Source organism: Labrus bergylta, chromosome 13 (genome assembly GCF_963930695.1).
Source record: "Labrus bergylta chromosome 13, fLabBer1.1, whole genome shotgun sequence".
In the NCBI taxonomy this organism is placed as follows: Eukaryota; Metazoa; Chordata; class Actinopteri; order Labriformes; family Labridae; genus Labrus; species Labrus bergylta.
Genome location: NC_089207.1, coordinates 17118633 through 17141399, shown reverse-complemented (window position 1 = coordinate 17141399; position 22767 = coordinate 17118633). Strand labels below are relative to the sequence as shown.

Sequence of the window (22767 nt, the reverse complement as noted above, 5' to 3'; positions counted from 1 at the left end):
AAACAGCCGGCAGAGTGTTTTGATCTGTCTGTCAAACCAATTCACTGAAATGTAACCCGCCAAAGACGAGTTGTTTTGGTATAATTATTTTAAGTGAATCTCAAGTGCAGCTGGGATTAATCCATATAGGCGTGACTGAACAAACTTCAGAGACTCTAAGCCGGTGGGTTGCTTACTTTTCCATGCATGAGGAGGCGGATGGTAAGGGTGACATTGAGGCCACCATCTGACTGGACTTTGGTGGGCTCCATGCTGGGGTGAAGTGACAGCAAAGCACCGTCCAGGAATGGGATGTCCTCAGAAGGAGAAGGAGTGGGATGGTATTCCAGCCAGCCAGTCACCTGCCAATCGCAAAACACACCACGACAAAACTTTATATAGACAGCAAACTATGAAATGTGTAAACATGCAGAACGTAGATACAAGATGCTAAGACAGTCTGATGTCAATTCATTTTAACAGCAAAAGTGAACAAGTCTTTTAATGTGATTATTGTGCATATGGTAAAACATATGGTACAATATCATATAGAGTTTTTTGCATGTTAATTATCCACAAAGTCTAATAACCCGAATGACTCTGCTAATGCAACACAGTAAGGCATGAATGTTGAGGTCCCAAAACAATGTTTTCTCTGTCAAAACAAAATTGTGCAGAGAAGGTGAAGTTAGTCTGAAGTCAAAATCAGTTCCGCCAGGTCGATTCCGTATCTCTAAAGTGTCATAATTAAAAATTAGTAGCTGGCTTGTTTTGTTTTTAATTGGACACTGCACCTTTTACCCAGAAAATGTTTATATTGATAAATGCTAATGATAAAGGGATCGACTTTACACATGAAAATGAATATTATGAATAATTTGATATTGTTCATGTGACGATGCAGCATGATGACCTGAAGTCTCCATTGAGGGCAAAGTCTTCAATAAAAGCCTTTTTTTTCTACGAGTCAGAGATTAAACTTTTCTTTTCACTTTTTCTCTCATGCCCTCATCACAGTCCGTCGCATTACTCCGCTCCTCTTTGCCTTTGCTGCAAAGGCAAACGGGGAAGTAGGTATGCATAAAAGGCTGTATCAAGAATCAAGGGTAAAATCTGAATAAATGGTAAATGGACTTGTATAACACTTTCCTAGTCATCTGACTACACTTTAACGCTGCAGGTCACACCTACACATTCACACACTGATGGCAGATGGATGCTATGTAAAGTGACTATTCATACACATTTATACACTGATGATGAAGCGGCCAGAGCAACTTGGGGTTGAGTGTCTTGCCCAAGGACACATCGGACATGTGGCTGCAGGAGCTGGGGATTGAACCTCCGACCTTCCAGTTGAGAGACAACCGACTTTACCACTGAGCCACGGCAACCCCAGGATTTGAAATATCACTAAGAATTGAACCATCAAGGGTTTTGAACCATCACAAATAGAATAGGTTTACAAAACTGACTTTTATTTTCCACTTTATTGTAACCTATTTGTGCATGTTGTGTCATCTAGTATATATCACAAAAATATCTTGTAAAAATGATTGCAGAAATTGTTTCTGAGTTTCTTCCGAAGTAAGGGCTATTTCATTTCAAATCTTTTTTTTTCTTTTAAGGCTATTAAGGTTTCTCAAAGTTCAAATGCCATCAAGATTACAAGCTCAATAAACAAAGCAAAATGAAACCAATAGGTAGAATCAGTCACAAAAACAACAGGACAATACTAATTAAGTCAGTTATAATTTGAAACACGGTGTCTAGAAATCAAAGACCTAACCTTAAGCAGAGAGGGAAAATGTCTACAAACAGGTATAACACAACATGCTGCATGTGAAATACATTTTTACACTGACACAAAAGTTAAGAGAGTATATAAATACTAGATATAACAACTGCATTTCCATGTCCTTCTTATGATATAATTCTTCTGCTGTACATTAATATCTCATGCACTAAGTGAAATAGAAGCTTGTACTTCGCTCTTTTTAAAAACCCCTTCTTGGCCACAGGTTTTTTCCCCAACCTTTTGACAATTGTCATTTTACTCACAAAGCATAATCTAAAGTTTAATTTCAAGACAGCATTTCTATGCTATCCCTCTGCTATTCCATTTCAAAGCCTCTAAACGGCCCCAGGGAATTTTTAACGACATTTGGACATTTTTGGTGACTGGTTCGGCTACTTAATTCACGTATACGAGAAATGCTAATTTTCTGCCAGACACAACCTTGGGCCATTGTTGTTTTGGGATGTTACAGAAAAAAAAAAAAAAGAAAAGAAAGAAAAAAACCTTTCCTTTGCATCTGAAAACGTAGCCCAGACTTAAGGCAATGGTTGCACTTATGAATAGCGTAATTCTAATTTATAACACCCAAAACAAAAGAAAAATGGTCAAACACGCCCCTTCATTTTTTGGATTTAGAAGAGGGTATACAGTGCACTACACCACTGGGATAACCTAAAAAAAGCCTACAGTAGCTTTCTTCAAGGGAGAACACCTGTGGGAATCCAGGTGCAGCCTTTCTTAATTAACTGTTACCAATGGGAGACTGTGGACAAACAGAACTGTTGCTTATTTTGAAATGGAGCCAGCCGTACAGTGAAGTTTTCAGTGACAAAGACCACGAAAGTATGTCAACAAGTTTACTTTTTATGACGCGGGTTATCGTGCTTTGGCTCGCCTCTAGCAGTAATGGAAAGTGGAGACAGGACTGCGCAACAAGTGGGGCATTAACTTCTGAAAACAGCGATTTGTTTTCGTCGTCAAACTGACCTTCATGAAGAAACGGAGAGTGGCCCTCATCTTGATAATGTGAGTAAACTATCCCTCTTTCGTTCTAACTCTCGCTAACTATGATCTTTACTGATGGTCAAGGGCAGGGGCGTTTCTAGGTTTCTGAAACATCCGGGGCTTAAAGGCCCAGAGGGAAATGGCAAATGCGCACAAGGCAAATTTTTGGGTATGCGCATGCAAACATTTTCATAATGCTTTACCTAAATAAACAAAATACACAGTTTATTATAGCTTTAAATAACTACCTGACTGCTGTGCGGCTTATCCCCAGACATCTAACATTCCATTCAAGTTATTTCAGAGTAAAATGAATACAAGTGAGACAGACCTTACATTACCTATATGGATCTGACTGGGGATAGGATAGGTTAATTCACTTGAGGTGGTAAACAGTCTGCTTATGTTTTTAAAATGTTTATTCTCTTGCTAGAAGGACTATCTAGAACAGGGATGGGCAACTTTGGTCACAGCAAGGGCCACATTCATTTAATTCTCACTGCCAGAGGGCCAAATTAAACGATTACAGTCGATTATGTCTCAAATTAACTCAACATATACCAGTGATCAGATATTATATTATGGACATATTTCTGGTTTTCATGATTTCATGGCAGATTTCATCATGTTTTCTTCATGTTTCCAATTAATTGATGTGTAAAAAATTAACCTGAGGGCCACATTTAAGGTTGATGGGGGCCGCATGTGGCCCCCGGGCCGCCAGCTGCCCACCCCTGATCTAGAAGGACTAGGCTACTTTATTTTGAGATGCCCCTGGAATTCCCATGTTTCTTTCTAGTGTAAAGCACATGGGACATCCAACAAACCACTAACTACCATTAGTGACTAGAATCATTTCATCACTTCTAGACTGAATTGAATTAATGCATTCTGTGGTTACCAGTAAATATACCAATAAATACCAATGGTAAAAATACCAATTTTCACAAACTTCCCTTTGCCCAAACACAAACGTGCCTCATTCACGAAACACCAACAGCAAACATTCAGCAAAAGTAAACATTGAGATGTTTAATGAGTCACACAGTCATGTATGTATTCTTTACATGTTTTTCTTCGTTCATTTATTTTCTTGTACGGTGTGTCTCTGTCTTAACTTTACACTTTACAAATTGTTTCTCCTTGTACATTTGTCTTGTACAGCACGCATCTCTTAACTTTTACTCTATACTTCACATTTTGTTTTTCTTCGTTCATTTATCTTGTACAATATGTCTCTGTATTATTAACTGTTACTCTACATGTATTGTCTTTCTTTGTTCATTTCTTGTTTGTACATAACTTTTTACTTTCACTCTGCACTTGCCCTTCTTCATTCCCTGTTGCTATCTGACTGTTTCTTCCTCCTTTATTTGGGCCTTTGTCCTTTGAGCATAAGTGGGTACATCCTTGGTCTGACTTGGGCGAACCGGTCAATGACTTCACCAGTGTTCAGAGACACTCGGAAATTCCAAGGTTGAATACGGAGATTTTGTTGCTCTGTTGTCGTGCGGTAAATGAGGGGCGTTCAAGGACCGTTTTTAATATAAAAAATTACATTCGGGGCTAATTAGATAAAACAGCCTAGTGACGCCACTGGTCAAGGGCTTAATACAGTTTCTGACATTGTGTAGGTTATTGCTTGAATACGCATAGCCTAAGTTGTGATTGGTCCCTCCTGCTGCGCAAACACGTAGCCTACTGAACGCAATTGCCATTTTTCTCAAGTGGATTTGGGGATTTCTTTCTTACAGACACTATCGTGGGTCTGGTGGTACTTTTGCTTTCTGTATTCAGATGAATGAATTGGCTATTTTGTATGGATATGGATTTGAGAGGTGTTTAAGTCATGCCCTTGCACACTAACACTGACTTGTTTTGCAACACTTAAGAATTTTCAGCAATATCAAAGCGTCTCAATGCAATTTGAGCAGAATTTCCCTTTAATCATTGAAAAAACTATACAGTAAAATCTGCTGAGAAATTCTAAGGACCGCCGCCAGGGACATGAGGAAAAATAATCCAGTGAAAGTTTCTTGTTTTAACATTGTGATTTATTTTCTTCTGTCAGCCGTTATTATTGAGGGTATCTTTTGCTGAAATACGCGGCCGCATTCATTCTTTTTGTGTGCTCCAAGCACCTGTACCGTAAACCATAGACAAGCATAGACACGCATCATTTTCTCCTCGGCGGCTGGCTTAACAGGGGTTTTACAAAAGACGGCTCATTTGATTGCAGTCAAGTGTCTGCATGGCTTCATCCTTCACACTGGGCTTTCACAAAAAAAAAACAAAAAAACATTTTTTTACCAACATTTTTGTTTGAGGTTTAGTTTAACAGCCCCTTGATGCACAACACATCCTAGTCCTGCCTTTGTGGTTTAAATTGCCCAGAACTACAAAAGCTTCACAACATTTTCTGTCATGTAGCTGATTCTCAATGCCAGCTGCATGAGCTGTCAGTTTAATGCAGCAACTTTGAAACATCACTGTCACACTCAACCACCTCACATCACTCAGCACCTAGGAATGAAAAAGATGTGCCTTGTACTGTTTCTTTCAGTCCAGGAAACACTGGAGCTCCAGCTGCGATAGTGCTCCCACTGTGTGTTTTAGTGATCATTTGATTTTGATTTTTCAAGAGTATAATTATACTTACATGGCTGATTTGGCCTTATAGGTCACCTGTACTAAAACAATCTTCTGTCTTGAGATATGTGCTTTTGGTATACATTTGACTTCTGTTCTACTATGGATTACTTTTCACATAAATATATTTTAATAGGAGTTGCTCACAAACATTGCTGTCAATGTTGGTTGTCAATGTTCAACTTGGTTTTTTGCACCTCCTCGAGATGATGTTTCTTCAGACTGTAGAGTGCACTGAGAAAATGTGAAATGTGCAGACTTAACTAGCAAAAACCCTTTTTCTTTTGTGTCCTTCTTGTGTTTGTTAAAAGGTAGCAGACAGCAGAGTGTGTGTAGCACCTCAGGGTGATAACAAGCACACGCGTCAAGTAACAATACTTTACAGACTATAACCAATCAGGGACATGCTGGTTTCACTAAATTTCAATTGAATAGCAGTTTTTCTGCATTTATTTTGAGACATTACATCGACCTCTGTTTGTTCGCTGCCCTGCCCTGTCTTGGCTCAGGCTGGCTATGAATGAGTGACACTGATAAGATAATCAGAACTATCTTCATGACGTCACCCATTTCTAATGATTATGGGCTGGCAAGTACTGGCTTCAGAATTTGAAGTAGCTGTTTGTTTATTACCTACTCTAGTTTTCTACACATTTGTTAAAAAGTAACTCAAAATGAAGTCCATAATGAATTCAAATTGTGCTTCTTTTTTTTTATTGTACTGTGATTTTGTTGGGTGAGAGTGCCTAATACCCAGCAAAGTATGCATATTTGGCATTCCTTCAAACCCAGAACAAAGGCCTAAAATGTCGGTGTTACTCTGCTAAATGCTGGTCCGGCTTTGAGCACATGTCCAAATTGGATTTAGGAACAAGGCTGATGTCCCATCCTTTGTGTGTTGATTATTGTTTACCAATCGTATGTTCTATTGTTTTGTTTTTTTATAAATATATTTGACAGTTACCTTCTGACTGTGACTTCAAGTGAACTGGTGCAATAGTATTTGTGCATTTTTTCTTGGTGTCTGAAAGGTGTCTTTGTCTAAGGGCACACCCTGACGTTGTTAGGTCAGTCAGTCCTTTCGAATTCTGTAATGACCTGTTTAAACAGTTCTTAAGATAGGAAGATTACTAGTTGACAGCGAAAAACGTGTTCCTGAATGTATTAGGCTCAGCAAGAAGCTCACAAGGCTTTAAGGAATAATTTAGCATTTTGTGCAAGCAAGTAGTAAGCAAAGACATTGCTGATTTTTTATTTTTTTTTGCCTTGCAACTTCACAGTGATTTAATGGAGTAAATTATTGCAACCCAAGAAGCACTGTATGGCACATAAATTTAGCTCTTCTAGTCTTGTATAAAACAATGACAGTGCTGTCTGTTGAATGGGCTGCAAAGGTGTTGGTATGATTTTTACTACCATGGACAGCTCCAGACTAGCTCTTTGCTTGCAGTCTTTGGGTGACGTGAAAATGAAACGGATGTGGAACTTCAAAAAATCCTGTTCAACTATCAGCGAGAAGGAATTTAATTTTAAGCAAGCAACAACCATCTATGGCTCACAGTCACCATGGTTCACATATATATATATATGCTCCCATTACATACAGTCATTGCCTTTTTGTAGCTATTCTGCTCGAATGGCTTTACTAAACGGGTGTTGCCATGTTTCCTATTTGTCAAGGTTGGAAAAGCTAGAAATGGCGAGTAAGGGAATTAGTACTTTAGAGTTTAATTTTTCTTAACAATAGTTTCTGCAGTTGCTTTTGCAAATAGGTTTTAAATGTCACTGCTTTTAAAAGAGCAGCTAATACTACATTTAATACCCCAATTATTCTTGTAAAACAGCTTTTTTTCATCCTTGAAAACTGATTGTTACAGTTGATCAAAAGGTAACAGTGGTCAAGTCGAGGACAATTGTTTTTCTAATCAAAGTAAGTTTGTATTATTTTACCAAAGCTATTAATTATGTATCCCAGTGATTCAGAAAATAGCAAGAACACAGAATAATTTTGTCCAATCTGTTGGCTGAAGACAATCTGGCTAAAAATGTTTTTCACACAATCTGTTTATTAATTCCATGGGTTGTACATCAAAAATTGTATTTGTCCTCTTTATTTAGTTTATTTATTTATATTTTGACCTTCAACTTTTACCTGTAAATAACCTTATACAGCTTCAATGTATGCTTGTGCTCACTGTTTAGAATGAGTATTGAATGTCTAATTTAGTTTAGTGTCCATTCACTGCTATTCTCAGGACAACCAGTGCTTAAGAGATGCAATTAACCTTTGACATGCACTGAAAGCACGTCAGCTTACTCTGTGAACCCAGGCAGGAATAGGAATAAAAGAATATTACAATAGTAAGATGTTTCCAACCAAACCAGCCACATACATTTGGATTTGAATGTCACATTACTGATGGTAACATGACTGCTTTCTACTGATGCAGAAATGCTCGTGTTGCTTTTTAGGCAATTTTTGTAACTGAAGAGATATTCCTTGAAGTTGCAGAAAAATCTATAAATGTAAGAATAGTCAGACTCTACAATATGTCCAAAGAACTGTATTATGTCAAGCATAAAAAAAAAGATTGTCGTGGCTTTGGCTGTTTAAATCCCAAGCTATATTTGATCATTAATTTAGCTATCTTTGAAAAGACATGATTGCACATAGTAAGGAACCACGCAGACAGCTTTATGAAACCCTCCCCACCCTTACCATGCAGTTCTGATCCTCTTCTTCTTTTCACCACTAAAAACCACAAGGCTTTTGTATTGTTAAAACTTTTTGTCTGTTTTAGAGATTTTTGAGAAAATATTCCATTATTTATATTCGTGTCAATGCAGATGAGCACACACCAGTGGCAAAGCTTAAAAAACATAATTTAGCAGGGGTTAGCAGTTCTGGTGGAAAATTGTAGTTGAACTGACACATCATATTTCAGGGAGCCCTTTGCTTTTTCTGCCTCCTGTAGTTTAAATCACAAGAGCCTGCTGTGTTTCTACATATAGAAGAGGACCAATTAAGTGCATTTTGAGCTCAAACCTTGAGGAATAAGTGTCATCTTTTTGTTTGGGTTAAACATCACCTGCTAGCTACTGTGGCTAATTAGTGCGCTCCGTCATTAGCGGGGCAATTTGTACAATTTTAAAATGGTCTCTCAGCCATAAAAAGCCGAGATGCATTTGTGAAGATTTTTTGTACAGGAGGAGAAAGCGATGGTTGATTATATGTGCGGATACACATGCTGGGAAGCCTTTTGTTGCAGCTACTCACAGTCTAGAAAGCAGCCATTATGTCAGACCATTTGCCTCCATAAGCAAATTGGAAACCTGTCTCCTTCTATCAGCTGGCCTAGTAATGATCTCAACCTAAATGAGTCGACCCCTTGCATTGTTCTTCTGTCATCTAGCATTATCATGGAGTGCTAAAGTAGTCTGCTGATGCATGCCTACTAATAAGCCATGCTAGTTTTCAGTGACAGTTTCCACTTTTTTTGCCAGACCAAAAAATATCAAAGAAAAGACGATACTCGTTTCTGTTCTTCATGCGATCGACAAATGGAAAACCTGAACTACCAGATTCAATACATTAAGGTAGAGATTCAGCTTAAGGAAAACTGTCAACCCTGTTTTAATAGAAATAGAAGTAGCCACTGGTTTCCATGAACAGTTCCAGACATTTTTAAGACGGTCATTGAATGTACTTTGCCACTGTGCAGCCGACACCCATGCTAGAAAAAACGGCACACATTGCTGCCTATACATTACAAGAAATGAAATCATTATTTTGTGATCTAAGGTAGAGCCCTATTAGTTTAAGCTTTAACCCTTAAGTGAATTAACCCACATTTGTGTTGCTTCTGAATCCTTCAAATGATACATTTATAGTTCAAGTAAGTCGTGTCAGGAATTGACAAAACACAACATCTAATCCAATCAGGGCGATTCACTGGAAGAGTTTAAATCGGTTGTCTGCTTCAATTATCACCCCCTTACGTTATCTCTATAGGAAAAGTCGCTAAGTGGAAGGAACCTAGAATAAGACTTAAATTCTGAGAAATATAGCATTAGACCCGCAGTAGTTTTAAAATAATCTGTGACATCTTTAATAAGTATTTTAAAATGATTTACCTTTATGCCACTCCTACCAGTTGACCACCACTTCAGCTGTTAACAAAAGAATAAATAGAATGGAATTTAATTATAACATCTCCCTATCACTAAGTCTATACTAAATACTGGCAAGTCATTGGACAAGACGTGGAGTCATGTGGACTTTACGTCATAACTCGTGACACTGCCTTTGGCATCCAAGCCGAAAATACCCAGTTTTGAGAAATGCTAATGCACATCTAGCCGTGTTGTGATTTGACCAGTGCATGGGCGACTGTTTCTCGCATCATGGGCAGGAGACTTGACGGGTGCCCCAGATTGCGATGCCTTTAGGGCGCCAAGGGGGTTTGAGGTGGTAAACAATTGTAAAGGGTGCCTGGCTATTCTAAGTGACATGCCAGTGAAGCCGTCAAACAAGCTAGCTACTAGCTAAGTGCTACTGTCAGCTGTCACGGCTGTTTTTGAGCTGCTGCTCTGATTTTGTATGTAGTTCCTTGCAATGATGATATGAAGGTTAACATTAACTCTGATATTAATGTAGCCCTTCATCCAATTCACCAATTCCTTAATTCCTCAACACATATCAAATTCAGCCTCATACCACAATCCTATGGCTCATAGTGGAGTAATCTATAACACTATATTATAAAAGTAAACCCAGGTGAACAAACAAAGAGCCTCATTAGTTAATAAAGTACCTAAAGTCTGTTTGTGTTACTTCTTGCAAACAGACTGAGTAATATCCAGCTCTGAAATTGAATGACTCCATTTCAATGCCTAAGGCCACAGACATTTTTCACCACAGTTATTAATTGACTGATAACACTTTTGCAATTACTTTCGAGGTCAATAACAACACTTGCAAACCTTTTTTCTTATCGTGTTGTACTGCTATCATATTTGATTTATTAATTTCAGCCAGTCTGCTAGTGCTCACGTCTCTCAATGTCTGTGAGCAATATTCCATTATATGACCACCTACACAGATACTTTGCATACAAACTGAATGTATGTATTTTGTGTGTACATGTTCATATTTGTATGTGATAAAGTAGTCTGTCTAAAACATTCTCTAAAACAAGACCAGGACAAATGTTTTAACAAAACCTAATCCATGACCTCAAACTGGAAGCTGCTAGAGTAAAGGCACAGCTAAAGTCAGCTGTTGGCTCTCTCTTTTTGACAAATTATTATTTTGAATGTATTATTTTCTGTTGTCTTTTTCATGAACTATACCCCTCAGCCCTTGCACATGTTGTGTTGTCATTGCTGTTATGAGATGAATAATTTTAGTAATGATTGAGAGAAGCAAAATCAATTATAAATACATTATAGATTCTCATTGCAATGTTCTGGGTGATTACTTGATTCTGTCTACCCTGTAGCTCCTGTCTATACTTGTTTCTGTCTCATTTTAAAATCATTTGAAATATGGATTCATTATTTTATCTTCAGCAGCAAAGGCGTAGCTCAACTTTCTGTCCAGTATGCAGTTTTCCTCTAACATGTGTCAGTCTCAAGCGACAACCTCAGTCTTGTAAAATGAAGCCCATGCGGACGTGCAAAATCCCCACATACACACACGCAAACACACACAAAATGAAGAGAACATACATTCACAGTACAAACGTATGCGTAAGTGGTACCAGTGAGGAATAGAAGTATTGCACTGGTATAACAGGTAATATGGAATTACATTATTGCACTTGTTTCAATAAAATTAGAACATTGCACTTGTACTTGTGCAGGGGGGGAAATCAGTGTTGTACAAAGTGTCTGTTGTGACTTCAGAGCGGTGTTTAGTTGGGTGATGGCTTTGGTATAAAAATCTCTTTTTCAGTAGCTTGCTGGATTTGTGTTTGATGGATCAGATGTGCTTTCCTGAGGGCAGGGGGTCAAACAGATAGTGGGCAGGGTGAGATGAGTCCTTGAGGATGCAGGATGTCTTGCGTAGGCAACAGGAGGCAGGGCAGGCAGATGTGTGCTTGTGGTTTTCTGTGCTGTGTTGATGACCCACTGCAGGGCCTTCCTGTCAGCTACAGAGCTGCCTCCGTACCACACCAGGGTCCCGTGCGTCAGCATGCTCTCAATGGAGCACCAGAAGAAGTTCACCAGCAGCTGTTGTGTAAGATTGACCTTTCTGAGTGTTCACAGGAAGTAGAGCCGCTGTTGTGCCTTCTTTAATATGTTTATGTTTCCAAAGGCTTCTGTTTATAAATGCTATTGTTCTGCCATAGCTTTCAAACACTACAATGTGATAATACTCGTTGGCCATTGCTGAGTACTCCATTGCATAAAGCCTTTTGTTAAATACTGATTTCCTTGTGCTTGCCAGCATCAGCTTTAAACAACAGATAGGCCCTTGATTTGACGCTTTACGTGTGAGGTAATGCAGATAAATATCATTTTTGACATCATTGTCCCCTTTACTTTATACCGTAAATGCTTGTAACTATTTACATTGCAATAAGAGAAAATATGTTGCGTAAGACTGATAAAGAAAAGTCTCCTACATGCCTGGGGTCTGAAACAGATTCTGCAAAAGTGGAGAGATACAGTCAGTAAAACATGTTTACTTGAGGCTGTTTTTATGCATTGTTTTAATAGGAACCATAAGCCGTGGAGAGATACAAAATATGTCTACACTTGTTGGAAGTTAGAACAAAACTTCCAAAACAAAGTCACAAGAGGAATGGGTCCAAAGGTGACAAAGACCGAATAAGGCTTAGAAGCTAAAAAATCTCAGAATACACAGAATTCACACACTATTCCATGTGTGGAAGGTACAAAAATTAAATAAAAATCAAGTTTAGAAGTCAAAAACTATATTTCCGGAGGTCAGACCCTCCCGTTTTGCATAAGGCATAGCATCTGATGGTCAAAGCCTGAACACAGCAGTTACACAGTATACACACACAGAATACACAGTAGTGAAGCATTACCACTGACATCACAACTTCATGCTTTAGAGTGTGACAGTGTCAGGAAAGTCATAAAGTTCCCAATGCACTCATGCAAAGGGGCGAAACAAGCAATGCAGCGCTTTGAGCTGAAGTGATGTTTTATAGAAAGAAGGTCATTTTGTGGTTTCAGTGCTCCCCTAAGTCTCGTTTAAGTGCACCACACAAAACTGTCATAACAATCTAATAGAAAGTGTGCCTGATCCCATGTGTGAAACTGTACTCCTCAAAATGATGATATAATTACAAAGGGGTGTTTTATTTACATAATGAATATTCTACAGCTTGTTTGGGGCCCTGCCTTCTGTAGCTGCGAGATACTGTGCAGACATACTATTCAGTACAAGTTATGATTGAATGCTTTAAAACCAGCAAATATGAATCTGCAACTTAAACCAGTATCAGATCAGTCCTAAGAAACAACCTCCCTGTTTTCTGCATTATGTTCCCCATTGTGTAGGTTACATAGTCCCAACTCTCATGGCCTCTCAGGTTCAAGCTATTATGTTTCCAAATAGGGTTAATATATTGTCCATCTGAACTTTGACTTTCTCAACAAAGAAGAAAAGGTTAAGTGTTGTAATAATCCCAGTGATGTACCCAGGACAAAAGAAATCCATCTTATCAAGGTATTCCTCTGAAAGCCAGCGTGAAGGAGTAAAAGAAGGAAGCGCAGAGAGGTCACTATGATTTTAGAATCATCCTTTTCTCCTTCCTTCTGGATTATTCTTGTTTGGCTTTAAGATGGTAAAGTGTGGCTGGATTGTCAATCGTGAAGAAAACAAAAAAGTCTAAACATGTATCTACCAATATAGAAGAAGCACTGTAGATCTAATATGATCTGTACAGAGGTGCTTTTATCAAACCTAGAAGGATTAACAATTGGGCGAAACAAATGACTCAACAGGCATGTTATTGCTCAGTGTATAACAAATAACCTCAGGCGGTGAATCTAATTCTAATCCCATTGAAACATGTTTTCCATGACTGCATTTTCAAAGATAAATCCCAAAAACTAAATGGTGTTAACTAACAGTAGATAATATCAGCAGGAGGGACAAAGACCAACTGTGATCAAATACTGAACCCAAAAAGGAACTGAAAGCAACATCCTCCATCCTTCTTAACTCCTCCTGTAGCAACAGCACTGAACTCTGAACTCTTTCATCTTTACAGGCTGATTAAATCCTGTATCATAAACATAGTTCCCAGTAGTTGTCAGACAACCCCACGGAGTGAATCTTCTCTGTGACCAGGCCTCTTATGTTGGGGCATAACAATCATATTTCCATATTTTGGGGGGCTTTGACTAATGTCTTCTCAGTGGTAATTAATATTAATATTCCTTGCATAAAGGTAAAAGACTGCTAACATGTCTGTGTCTGTATTGAGAAAACAGATTTTCTAGCTTAGTCTGCATTCATCTTACTCTTTAATGTCGACAGATGTTGTTTTCTGTCAGGCAATCCATACCTTGCGAAAATCTATCAAGTAGAGACAATTTAAAGGTGTTTCATGTAATTATGGGGTGTTTAAAGATTCATTACAACAACACAGACAGGAGGCTGGAAAATAATTGTGACTTTTTAAAATGAAGAAGAGTTAGGGGTTGAATTAAGACTTGTTAAATTTCCCAGTCAAGCTCACAGGTAGTACTCCTATTCCCCTTTCCCCATTCAGTTTTCACAGGGGGTGGGGGGGTTAACCTCAATTTCTAGCTCTGCTCCATTTCAAGCCCTTCCGCTGTGAAAAAGAGCTTTTTCCTTTCTTGAGACCATCAGATAACACTATGGCCGCTGGGAAATTAAAAAAAGACACCTGAAACTAGGGCTGGTTAAAAATATTGATTCATCAATGCAGTGCAATTATTATTTTCCCAATTCAATATTGATTCAGGGAAAACATGAGATCGTGTTTTTTTTTTTCATTGTAATGACGCACAACTCCACTAGGGAGCACTTTGGGTGCTGTGAATTCAGTTCAAGCACAATTGTGCAATTTACATACAGTTTTTGTCCAGGCCATTACAGCGCTGTTCTGTTTATTACGATTTTGCTGCAAATTTAGCTCAGCTATAAATGTGCACTTTAGATCATATTGTACTTTAATGTTTTATTCTTTGTTTATTAAAGAATAATGAAACGATAAAATATATTTTTGAGTTAGTTTGTTTCTAAACCTTGACAAACAATGCACACATGATTATTTAACAAATAGGTACTGTGATAAGTTATCTGGGTATTTTTGTCACCTGTATGTTTTATTAAATCAATCTCAAATCATATTGATCAATATCAAATATCGAATCGTGACAGAAAGAATTCAAATCGAATTGAAAGGTTAGGTCATGGACAATACCCAGCTCTAGCTGAAACTATGTGACTCATTGGAAACTGAAATAACATCTTATGGGAACTATGTGACGTACTCAGGTGTCAATCAAGTCTGTCTACATGCGAACGTCCGATTGGACAACATCAGTAAAAGCACCTGTGTGGTCACTTTGAGCTGAATAATCATACTCACACTAGGACGCTAGCAACACACACCAACACAGGACACACATCACCATTATCCCTACAAGTCATTAAAGTACAAGCTGAACTATAACATCTCCTTTCTTTAGTTTTATTTGAGCATATTTTTCATTCTGATATTCTTAAAGCTTTCACCAAAAGCATCAATATGGATACTTGTTGGTTAGCGAATGAAAATGAAAAACAGAAATAGTCGCTTGTGTTGGTAGATGTTTACTTTAACTCTTTTTTTCTGATCAAATAAAAAAAAAAAGTCTGGTGGATACGACTCAAATAACCAACTAAGTGACAACTTCTGCCTTTTCTGTTTCTACTTTCAAGCTGCATGTTTTTGCACTGGAGCGTAAATGTTTGAAAGAGTTCAATTTCAAAATCCAAAGTCATGTCACATCATGCTGGCTGTACTGACTGTCTCTGATGTTGATATTAAAGCGAACTAACGGAGGGGAATAAGCAGAAAATGCAGTTTATGGCAACTGATAAGAAGAAAGTATTTAAATATTTAATTCAGAAAATCTCTTTGGGCAGAAAGGGTAGCCCACCCGGCATCATCTAAACATAGTTAGGATCAAACAATCAAGTATGGCTGTTTAATGCAGATTTGAAACTATAAAGACGGGGAACACAGTGAATAGGAATCAGACCCACTCTTTTCATTTAGTGTATAATTAAAAGGGGGATGTTATACATCTGCAGTTGTTTGATCTAATTCAAACTGTCAGCTGCAGGGTCGACTGTAGTCAGTCGTATACTTAGGAGAGCTTTAACAATCTCCGTTCAAGACAGCAAAAAAGAAGCACTTTATTATAACACTTCAGAAACAGCCTGTCGACTAATAGGAAAAGTTTAGCTGGGCTGAACAACTTTAATTAGTCTCAACTGAAAGTACATTTAGTCATGACAAGCGATGACAGAAGGAGGCTATATCAGCAAGTGATTGCATGACCCTTTTAAAGTGTTTTTATAAGCACACAACAGTAGTTGGATTCAGTTGGTCAGACATGCAACTGTGCACACTTGTCATGGTATGAAAATATTATCTTTGCAGCTGAGATTAAACTGTCTGCACGTTACAGTTTCTCCAGTATGACTGATGATAGTGCCTATAGTGTCTCTCTCTGGCGTCTGTCCTAGTAGGATCATTTTGCACAGAATTGATGACTAAACACGCACATGACGTCAGTCAAACATCTCCTTCCTTTGTTTCCCATGTAAGCCCACACTGGCTGGGTTTTGATGCGTGTCAACCCACAATGACATCTGTCAGTTTTGAAGAAAAGCTGCAATTTTGTCACATTTGCTCCCTGAATTGGAATAACGCAGCGTCTGCACATGGGCTGCTTCTTCTGTCATGATGACTCATCCAGTCTGGGCTCTGTGCGTCTTCTGACACGCATCAAGTGCCTCAAGTGTCGGATGTTGGTTAAACTTTAGCCTTATTAAGAGTAGTCTCTAAATAGATGCAAACAAATCCAAGCTTTATAGAAATGTCAAACAGCTTCTTATTTCAAGTAAGTTCAAATCATCACAGTCTAAGGGCTGAAACCATCTATGAATGGTCTACTAACTTTGGTGTTACTTTAATGTCCTACTCGCTACACGGTTGTTTTTTAGTTCAGACTTCTTCACAAAAAATGAGCATGATCTGCTGCAGCTGTGTCTCCAGTAGCTCTCATCTTAAGCATCACAACGGAATCCTGACCCAACATCCGGCTCTTTTTTTATATTAGATAGACAATACAGGTAGCCAATCAGACAGAGGCATGTAGATGGTTGTTTAGCTAGCATTTGACACGAGGGAAATCTCCCTTGCAAAATTTGAGAGTTTAATTATGTGTCTGAAAAATCACGCTATGAAAGCAACTTTCAACATGCTCATTTATATTTGACATCTTTGTATTTTTGCAGATCTGGTTTTAACATTTCTCATTTTACAGTCTATGGAGCTAAAATAAATCGTCACAAGAGCTATGATGGTAAATACTATCCTCAACAAACTGCTCCCTGTAACAGCTTACCTGGTTATATATATAAAATCTGTCTGTATACAGACTCAGTAATATGCCCAGAAGTAGGACAGTGTTCATCCCTTCTTCCTTTTAGTGTTATGAAAGGAAGCCAGTATATGCTGATGTAGTCGCTGATCAGTCCAGAGCAGGACTTTGTGGAGACCAGCTTGGCTATATGTATTTCCTGAGGATCGATCTATAAAGCTTTGCTGCAAGTATTTTATCGTCAAAACACGCATGCATGTGTATGTGAAGGGATGTACAGACAGGCTCAAAGGATTGAAATTCAAACAGGCTGACAGCCTAATGTTTTTTTATGCAGAAAAACATTAAAGTGTATTTTTCCTCCTTCTTCCCCCTCACTGTATTGATGTTTATAGCTTTCAAATAATGCAGATGATACTGGGCTGACAGCATATGTTAACTTTTTCAGACAAAATTACAGCTATGCAATAATAGCCACAGCAATATATATTGGTTTGGCCGTGAGGCTGGTATTTATCAAAAGGCGCAAATTGCAGTTACATGCACACTCACTTATCCTCACATATTCTGATTGAAATTGTTCTGATAGATTTGTGTCATATGTAAGCATTGATCAGGCGGCTATCGTTCAGTGGAAGGTTGGTGGTTCGATCCCAGCTCCTAAAGTCTTCATGTCAAAGTTACCTTGGGCAAGTCGATAAACCCCTAACTTACTCTTGAGTATGAATGAGGCGTCTGAATGTGTATGAATATCATTAGTTTATACTGATTGACCCAATGTGACATGTTATGTAAAAGCGCTAAGATTTAGCGCAGAAAGACTAGAAAAGTGCTATAAATACAGTCCATTTACCATTTACCATAGTGATCTACAGTCTGGTGTCAAAAGTTGATCGCTGTATTTCATCAGAAAAGCAGAGTAACATGTGAACCCATTGACAATTCTTCTTTCCAAATAACAACTTTAAGCAGCAACACATCCCTGATGTCTCTCCGGCATGTTTTTAAGCCTTACAAGTGGATGAACATTTTCTGTCTTCACAGTAATTGCCGTTAGTACGCTGCTCTTTGTCAAGCTGCAGCTTACATCATGTGTTTCCATCCAACATGTGCTCGCAGTGCAAGAAGTGGTGTTAATGCACCTACAAACCAACGACCATTACTACTCAAACAAAAAGACAAAAAGTAGGCCAAACATATAGGTCAGCCAGGAAGATATATTACATTTTTATTATAACATTTTTATTCAGTTCAATGCAAATGAAAGTGTTTAAAACAAAGATTACAGAAAGGCCGCTGTTTCTCCATTGGAGCAATTCTTGTTGTCAGACCTGTTTCATTTGTAAATGTCTATTATTGCTTTGGCCACCCTTCTGAATCAGATTCTGCTTACAAATCTTTACCTCCCTACAGGCAACAAAACTAAAAAAGCTGCATCTTAAACCGTCCAACTTTTGATGTGAAGCTGTTACAAATACGTCCATATGTCATCTTGAATGAATAGTCTCGCCCAAAACAACATTATCTTACTAAAGGCACAATATAAAATATGAGCCATTCAGGAAGTGCATTGAGCTCTTATAGAGTTTTACTTGTCATTAACGGCTGTGTTAGAGGAAGAGAAAATAGCATTTAGAGTGGATGGGCCAAGAAAGTAGGAGAAAAAAGAGGGAGGAGAAAATGGAAATAATGAGCAGCCATTTGAAAATGTGACCGTCGACAAAAACAATAAGTACCCCTTCTATTGATGGACAATGTTTTCCATATTTTATCATTACCTTCTGAACAAATGTAATAACACAAATAGCCCACATCTGCCATCATCAACAGTTCAAGCACGGACACCTGCCTTCTTAAACTTCTCTGAAATGGAAGCGCGTGAATCCCATCAGTTTACTATCGACAGATCAAATGAGTGTCGTTACTCACCAGGTTAGCGCTGGTAGTGTTCTCAGGGCATATAGGACACCAGAGCAACGGAGGTCAGTTCATCAGCCTTTGGACTTCCCTTCAGGTTGAGAGCCAGCCCACGCTAAAGCCCAGAGAAAAAGAAAAGATGTGAAAAGAGACAGGATAAGAAACGTCTTAAACAAGTTTGTGTAAGTGCAGTTGACTGTGTATCAAACTTGTACTTCAAAAATGTTGATTTTGGATTCCAAAGCAACAAAATGGTGTGTTACACATGCAGCTGGTTTTTCTCTTAGGTATGTTTATGTAGGTTCTGTACATTTTGAAAGGAAAGCATCAATCATGTTGCTCAAAGTTTGTGTCAGTGAATAATAATTAGAGTGGTTGTCTGACCGAAGAGGGATCCAAAAAGTCTCCTAGGTTTTTTCTTCCAGGTCATGTGACCTGTGGCTGGCAGCCTTCCAGCAGAATGAGAGGACTGGACGTCTGGGCCGTACACCTGAACAGATCAGTGGAATAAGATGTAAAAACACAGGAACATGGCTGGATCTTTTTAAAAACTATTTAGCTGGATACTGGGGATAATGGTTTTAGCTAAATATTTATAATGACACTGGGCCTTGGGTCACTTTGGGTAAAACCTAATGTATTAAACAGGTCTATGATTTTCATTTTTAGTCATCAAACAAAGGGCTACAGGTGCCTAAACCTGACCAAAAGAAAATGTATTTTCTCCTGCAAATTAAAGGAATAGTTTGGTATTATTTTTGAAGTGGGGTTGTATGAGGTACTTTTCAATAGAAAGTTCTTGAGCCACAGGAGATACCAGTCAGTGTGGCCCCTTCAAGGAGAGACCGGCCAGAGAGAAGGCGGAAGAACATTTATGTGATGTGCTGAAGTAATGCTAAAACAAAAGAGCATGCTAGCAGAAAAGAAAAGTGTTGCACATTTTTTATTTATATATTTTTGTGTTTATTATTATTTTTTGGCCTGTATTAGAAAGGACAGCTGAAGAGAGACAGGAAATGTTAGGAGTAGAGAGCGGGGGATGACATGCAGCAAAGGGCCGAGGTCGGACTCGCACCCACAGCCACTGCAACGAAGATCACAGCCTTCATACACTGAGCGTGTGCGACATAACCACTAGGCAATCAACCTCGTCTGCATAACTGTAAGGCCTAGCTTCTGTGTTTGCACTCCGTCCGGTCTTTCTTTAGAGAGGATAAACGCTGTCCGACATCTCCTGAGGATTATAAAACTACTATGGACAAGTACCTCATGCAACCCAACTTTAAAAATACCAAAATATCCCTTTAAAAGCGTAATCTGAAGGGAGTTCATAAAAGCTAGATTTTATACACAATAAACACTATAAACTGATAACTGAAACAATGAGTCAGAAGCTTTAATAATTGTAATAATAATAATAATTTCTCAAGTGGAAAACAATTAAAAAGTTAAGACTTGTTACAGAGTCTATAATTGTTGATGGTCCAGGTGGTTCCTCCTCTCACTCCTTTACTGTTCAGGACCAAGACATTATTTACATGAATGAACCAATTACTGTTAAACAAACTAATCCGCTAATAAATCAAATAAAAAGTTGTAAATTACATTAATAGAAAAGAATATTCGACTCCCATCTGCCCCAGTACTACTATGAATCTGCTCCTGCCAATATTACCAGCTGTCAGTGATAAAGATACGGAGGCTGCTACTGATGTTCTGATATTACGGCTCGTTGGCTCCTGCTGTCACTGTCACAACTAAAACATTTTTACTACTGCTCTGAGTAACGTGTGCGCCACTCTCCTCACTCTGATGTCAGAGACACATTACACAGCGTTATCCACCGAGGGAGATTACCAGCTGGAGACAGCAAAACTTCTCTTATTTAACATTAAACATGGACTTCTTGTTAACAACTGTTTGAACACTCAGTTATTTTTGGGTTCGAATGAAGAGCAGGATTTGAGAACTGGTGATCCTGGACGTAGGTAAAAAAAACTATTAGATGCTAAGAAGCCAGTTAAGCTAAATGATGTGATTTAACCGATTACTTTAGATATTTTTTTTTCAGGAATATTGAAACTTTATGAAGATTTCTAAGATGATTCTGTACATAGTGGATTCAGACAGTTTGCAGAAACAAATGCTTTGATCAAATCCACTAGTGTAAAAATCGTTGGCAACTGCTGAATTGATGATACAGAATGATTGTTAAAAAAAAAAAACAGTAATTTGAATAATTATACTTTAGTGTGTTTGTAATGGCCATATGCTGCATTCAAATACTTTTCTGAATTGTCTTAAATTTGAATCCGCCTGTGGAAGTTTGTGCCTCAAACTTTCTTAAAATCTATACAATAGGCCATAGAAAGCCCCTGGTTATAAAAGTGCTCTTTCAGTAAGTGGGTTTTCTGACTTGAGGATAAACACTGGGCCTAATAACGCTTGTAATGACATAAATTCAATTTAATGAGACCTCTTACTTGGCTGCACCTGGCCAGCAGAAGTGTAGAAGATCAACTTAATTATAGGGAGTAGAAATGTCAGCAGATCTGTCAGAGAAAGGAAAAGGCAATTCTGAATATGTGAAAGCACAATAATGCACTTCTGTGCTGTTTAAATATTTTGTGCGTTATCATGCAGCATGAAGTGAAAAAAAAACATCAAGTGCTCCTTTTTCTGGAGGAGTTCCAATAATGGCTTTCTTACATTGTGCAGTTGAGTTGACCGAAAAACTCCAGGGGAGGAGAAGAGACGAGTTCCTGTGAATGAGATAAATGTATTCATTTAGGATCTCGTATAACTTTCACATTTTTACTGAAACAGCTCCCTCAATCTCCATCCATGAGTAGTGTTCCCAGCCACGCCCAGCTGTACGACGCACGCACACGCACACACACACACACACACACACACACACACACACACACACACACACACACACACACACACACACACACACACACACACACACACACACCATGTAGAGTATATACAGTAGTTTGAATTCCTGTGAGCTGCTGATTCTCTTTGCTTTAGTAGGAGATGACTGCCCTCTGTTGGTGATTCACATGCCTCACAGGATTCAGCTGATTTTTTTTATTAACAGTGAAGGCTGGAGGTTAAGTATTTATTTATTTATTTATTTATTTATTTAGGGTTCAAAAATTTCGGGGTGAAAATATATAAAGAAACGTAACAATAAGCTTCTATAATTGGTCACTGGAGATAACAGTGAAGTATTACCGCTGTGGTAACTGTGAAAAGTAATGCTTAAGTAATAAATTAATAAATTAATGTAAATCCATGATTTCTGACTATGTACACTCTCCTATCTCTGCGATAAAGGCACACAAAAAAACATGTAAGTATTTTTTTATTAATCCATAGTCCCTGAGGGGAAATTCTGTTATTTTATAGGGACATGCTTCTCACACGTACACAAACAGGACCTGTGGACATGCATTAGTGGAGGGGCTGCTAACCAAAGAGCGCACCAGTGCCTTGCTCAAGGGCACCTCGACAGTGCTCGGGCTACCAGACCACATTCCAGATTTGGTCCGCACCGGGAACTGAACCTGCGATTCTCTGGTTCGAACCCAAGTACCTACGGACTGAGCTACTGCCGCCCCGATTCATTAATTAATTAATTAATGTGTAAATCAACAACAACAAATTGTAAATGTTTTACAGTTAGTGAATTACCATATTTTATCTTGCAAACCTGACAACACACTCTACAGTTCTACCTTCTAGTTTGCTGGATTTCTGTCTTTTCATAAAATAATGATATATATGTATATATATATATG

General features: G+C 38.3%; 1 protein-coding gene across 4 annotated transcripts in view; it reads right to left on the bottom strand.

Annotated features, from left to right (window-relative positions):
- The window catches only part of pcbp3 (poly(rC) binding protein 3), a 67594-nt gene that overhangs the window by 22495 nt on the left and 22332 nt on the right, over nt 1-22767 (bottom strand). For all 4 annotated transcript variants that reach the window (XM_065962321.1, XM_065962320.1, XM_065962323.1 and 1 more), the window contains exons 3-7: nt 21665-21717; nt 21439-21507; nt 19340-19445; nt 18968-19070; nt 177-341 (exon numbers count right to left, since the gene is read on the bottom strand). In XM_065962321.1, the coding sequence (XP_065818393.1) occupies nt 177-251 (75 nt within the window). In that variant the 5' untranslated portion in view covers nt 252-341; nt 18968-19070; nt 19340-19445; nt 21439-21507; nt 21665-21717. The remainder of the gene's footprint in view (nt 1-176; nt 342-18967; nt 19071-19339; nt 19446-21438; nt 21508-21664; nt 21718-22767) is intronic.